Source organism: Durio zibethinus, chromosome 3, assembly GCF_047325235.1.
Source record: "Durio zibethinus cultivar Kanyao isolate XHJ-2024 chromosome 3, ASM4732523v1, whole genome shotgun sequence".
Lineage (NCBI taxonomy): Eukaryota > Viridiplantae > Streptophyta > Magnoliopsida > Malvales > Malvaceae > Durio > Durio zibethinus.
In genome coordinates this window covers 8,430,475-8,435,390 of record NC_143164.1, presented here as the reverse complement: position 1 = coordinate 8,435,390, position 4,916 = coordinate 8,430,475, and the positions used below count along the sequence as shown (strand labels likewise).

At 28.0% G+C, this 4,916-nt stretch overlaps 1 protein-coding gene across 1 annotated transcript; it reads left to right on the top strand.

Annotated features, from left to right (window-relative positions):
* The first annotated feature begins 3,433 nt into the window (after window positions 1-3,433).
* Window positions 3,434-4,682, top strand: LOC111301838 (uncharacterized). Its single transcript, XM_022897842.2, has one exon. It carries the CDS (start codon window positions 3,555-3,557, stop codon window positions 4,551-4,553), a length of 999 nt encoding a protein of 332 aa, XP_022753577.1. The 5' UTR covers window positions 3,434-3,554; the 3' UTR covers window positions 4,554-4,682.
* Window positions 4,683-4,916: the final 234 nt, after the last annotated feature.

Sequence of the window (4,916 nt, the reverse complement as noted above, 5' to 3'; positions counted from 1 at the left end):
TGATTTTTCTCTAAATTGCTTGTTGATTCTCTATTTTATTATTGATGTGTTTCTTATTGAAGATTTTGTATATGATTGTTGTATATTTGTGCCTGATTAATCGGCAGTTAGAAAATTTTTTTATCTAGGTTTCTTGAATGTCTATGAATCATAGTTGTTAATTTTGTTTTAATATCAGTCATATCGGTCGGTAAACTCCAATTATACTAAAATACGACTCACCTAAAAATAATTTTTCGTATCATATTTAGTATCAGGTAATACAGTTATTTTCATTAGTTTCAGCTTGTTTCGGTAAATTTCGATGGGATAGCATATTTTAGCTAGTACGTGAATGTGAAATGTATTTTATAATTTTTAACTTATCTTTTGTTATTTAACTATTTTTAACCTAATAAAAATAAAATTAATTAGTAAAATAATCCTTAAAAGTTGAGTTTCTTTATTTTTTTATTTTAACTTTTTTTATACTTTATTTTTTCAAACCAAAGTTTATAATTTTATATTTTTATTTTTTCAAACAAAAATTTAAAAGTATTTCAATTTTTTTAAGAAAATAATTATACTCCTTTTATAAAGTTTAACAATTATAAAGCTTTGATTAATTTTTTTCATCTCTTTGTTTTTATCTTAATATTTATATAAAAAATACTTATTTAAATATCATATGATCAAATTAAGTATTTAAAAATATCATGAAAAATTATGATATTATTTCTTATGTTTTTAAACTTATTTATTTGATTTGAATATATTACATATTTATTTTGTAGCTTATTAATAATATTATCATGTATAAGTTCATGATTGTTTATAAATATATTTATTCTAAATCAAAAAATCTGAAATAATATATCAAAACAACTAGTACTAGTATATATTATATTTTAAAAAAAAAATCAAAATGTTATCCGTACGGTATTAACAATTTTGCTATGAATTGCATGTGGAAAAATTTTATGATTTTTTTTTTGCAAAAAAAAAAAAGAAGAAAAAGGAAAACCCTCAAGGTGAACTTTTAATTGGCTGCCTTCATTGAATTGAAGAACTAATCGAGAACTTAATTTTGCCAAATGTCAATCAATTACAAATTAAATTTTATTCTAATTGAATACGGGGCACTCATATGCTGCAAAACATGTTAAGGCTCCCTTTTAATGTACGTATACTGATATTTGTTCCAAGTTTAAGAGTTATTTGCATGATATGAGAAGAAAAGAGGAAATATTTGCTTCGTAAACATTTCACTTGCAGGACTGAAGATGGTAAATTTATCCCAAATCATCGGATTATGATACAATCCGCCATCTAACTTTATAAGATTTTTTTTTTTTTAAATTAAGTTTTAAATTGGAGTCAATACCATAATCGAATTTTAAATGAATTTGTTTTGATTCATCATGTATATAATATTTTTTTATTATTTACTTAATTTTATATTTATATATATATATATATCTATTATATTAATAAATTTATTATTTAATATTTTAATTTAAGATATTAATTTAATAAAAATATTTTATGTACATATAATTAAGATATAATTTATATTAAAAAATTATATCTTATAACTATTATATTAAATTAAAATTATTAAATTAATTTTTAATATATCAATTGTAATTTTATACAATTGAATATAAAAATAATATTTTAATATGAATTGAAATTAAATATGAATTTTATAAAATCATATTGAAATCGGGGCTAACAAATCCAATTCCTTGCCACCTCTACGCAGGACCTCTTTCGAAGGGCCTTCTTCTTCGTTAAGCATTCATCACCCGAAAACAACAATTTTGGTACATGAATTACTTACTAACCCTTTATTCTTGGTAGGATAGGGATGATGGAAGGTAGAAGAGAAGGACAAAAAAAAAAAAAGAAAATCAATCCAAATGTTGAGCTACGAAATAATAAATATGATTATGATTCTTAATCATTGATTAAAAAAATTTAGATATTTTCTCTTTTCATCTTCTCTAGAGGACAGAACCAATGTTCATGCCTACAATCACAAACTCAGTTTGGAATCAATCCATCCAATTCACAAATAAATACTATTAAATTATTGAAATTATTATTATATTAATATTTTAATAGTTTTAAATATATTTTTAATTTAAAAATTAAATATAAATAATTTATTAATAATAAAATATCGAGATAGAGTCGAATTTTGGTTTAAAAAATATTATCTGAGTTCCAATTGGAGTTGAGCCCAATTAGCAATTTGCAAGGCCTGCAGGTAACCCAGTTCGTGGAGGGGTGTAATTTTTTAAGCAATATAGGCCCATGAAATATTCAAAAATCGATTTGACTCCTCTAACATGAGCAACTGGGAGGTGGTCTTTTTCTCGTGTTTCTTCACTTCATTTCCGCCACAAAATTTCTCAACTATAGGTATAGGGGGTAATTGGTAACTTGACGAATTGATTAAACTTCCAAGCAAGAGAACAAAGCGTGTTGACTGAGTTCGATTCAAACGATGACTTTCCTATCCTAGGGACCATTTTGGCCTGGGCGTGGACGAAACGACGGCCTAGTCTTTGCCGTCCTTTTGAGAACGAACCAAAGCTTTCAAATTCCACTTCCCAAAACACCCTTGCCTTTCATTTCAAATGCCCAATAAGACAATAACAAGTATATTTTTCTTCTTCTGAAATCTCAGCTCCAAAAAGTCACTGTCTTCAAAATAAAAATATAAAAAAAAAAGTGGGTGTCAATATCTATGCATTTACACTATTATGAATTTACCCATTCAAAAATAATTTTAGTAGGATAATTCAGATTAAAAACTTAACAAATAATTCAGATTAAAAACTTGACAAATCTTTGTCTAATTGATGGAATATTTGAAGTAAAGCTTTGAGAAAAATAAAATAAATAAATAAAATTGAAACTTTGGTCAAAATTTTTGAGGATATAATTAAATAGGAAAGAATATAATTTTTTGAATTCTGAATTTAATTTTGTTGGTTCTTGCAATCATAGATGTTATTTAATAGTTTTTTAATATAAATTTTGATATTTATAATTTTTTTTATTTTCAAACTGCAGTCTCTTTTATTAAAAAAATATAATTCATCAACATAATGAAGGATAAGTTATTTATTTGAATTATTTTCATTGGTTTTTTTCAAAGCCAACTTTATAGTATTTTATTAAGAAAAATATATATACGTTATTTCCATCTATGTTGAAAAAATTAACATAAAAATTTTAAAAATGACAAGAAAAATTTTACATTAAAAAAAAAAAAGTAAATATCAAGTTGTGCATTTTATAATGGAACATTGTGCATTTGGTTTAAATATAACTCTATTGAGAATTTTCTTAACCAAAATGGACTATTATTAAAATCAGAATGTGGACATTGACTCAGTTTATTAGAAAAAAAGGGGTAGTTTTGGATTAAAAAGTCCAGTCCAATTTCCTATATTCTTCTCATTACCATTGCCAATCTCTTCCATCTCTCTGTTTTTTCTTCTTTCTTCATCCTTCTCTCCCACCCTGCAACTCAAAATTCCATTGAAGAAAAGTTAAACATCATGGATAGAGAGCAGGAAGAGATGCAATTTCTTGGGTTCTTTGGCATCTACATGGAATCCTTCAAGGTCATCTTTGCATGGAGAAAAATCTTCAGCAAGATCACTTTATCTTTAATCCTCCCTCTATCTTTCATCTACCTTGTTCAAATGGAAGTATCGAGTCTTTTCTTCAGGAAAATTATCCATAACGAGATAGAACTTGATCATACTCGATCAGGCACTCCCAAATATGAGAAACTATCTGACCTTATCTCCGATGAATGGGCATACTTTTGGCTTTTCAGGGCTGCCTACTTCACTTTGTTCTTCATCTTTTCCCTTCTTTCAACTGCTGCAGTTGTTTACACCATCGCCTGCATATACACAGTTCGGGAACTCACGTTCAAGAAAGTCATGAGCGTCGTTCCAAAGGTTTGGAAGAGGCTAATGGTTACTTTCTTGTGTACTTTCGTTGCCATGGTTGTCTATCACGTTGTGGCTTTCGTTGTCTTCTTTATTTGGGCAACTTCAATCGGAGCAAGAGACATGGGTATTGCTGTCTTTGTTGTTTTAACGATTTTGTACATCATAGGGTTTTTGTATTTGACCGTAATCTGGCACTTGGCAAGCATTGTCTCTGTTTTAGAAGAGGCCTACGGGTTCCAAGCCATGGTCAAGAGCAAAAACCTGATCAAGGGAAAGCTATTGGTGGCAACAGTCATTTTTCTGAAGCTCAATATCACCCAGCAGATCATCCAGTATGCATTCCAGAGGCTGGTTGTGCATGGAAGCACCATGGGCATGGCTAGCAGGGTTGTTTATGCAATTATTTGTTTCTTGTTGCTTTCCAAGCTATTTCTCTTCGGATTAGTCATCCAGACAGTGATTTACTTTGTCTGCAAATCTTACCACCATGAAAACATCGACAAATCTGCTTTGGCGGATCACCTGGAAGTCTACCTGGGAGAGTATGTTCCTTTGAAGGCCAAGGATGTTCAACTAGAGCAATATCATGTTTGATTGACTTTCAAGTCTATTTATAAAAATAACGGATCGATGAATGTAATAGTTATCTTGATTAATGGTGTTTTTGTACCTATATGTTATGAAAGTAATTATAATATATTTCACGGCCATTTTTTTTGCTTATTTTTTCAATTAATTTTCCTTGGTTGGCCAAAAAAAAATTATTTTCATTGGACATGAACTTTCTTTGGTGTTTAATTGGTTTATTTGGTTTGGTTGACTGGTAAACAGAGATCATTTTCTTGCATTTCTGGTCCAATTAATGAGGGTATGAATGAGAACGTAACAAAAACGGTAATAATCTTTTGTCAAATACAATAAAAGAAACATTTAGTGGAAGTTTAATTAAAAAGCACT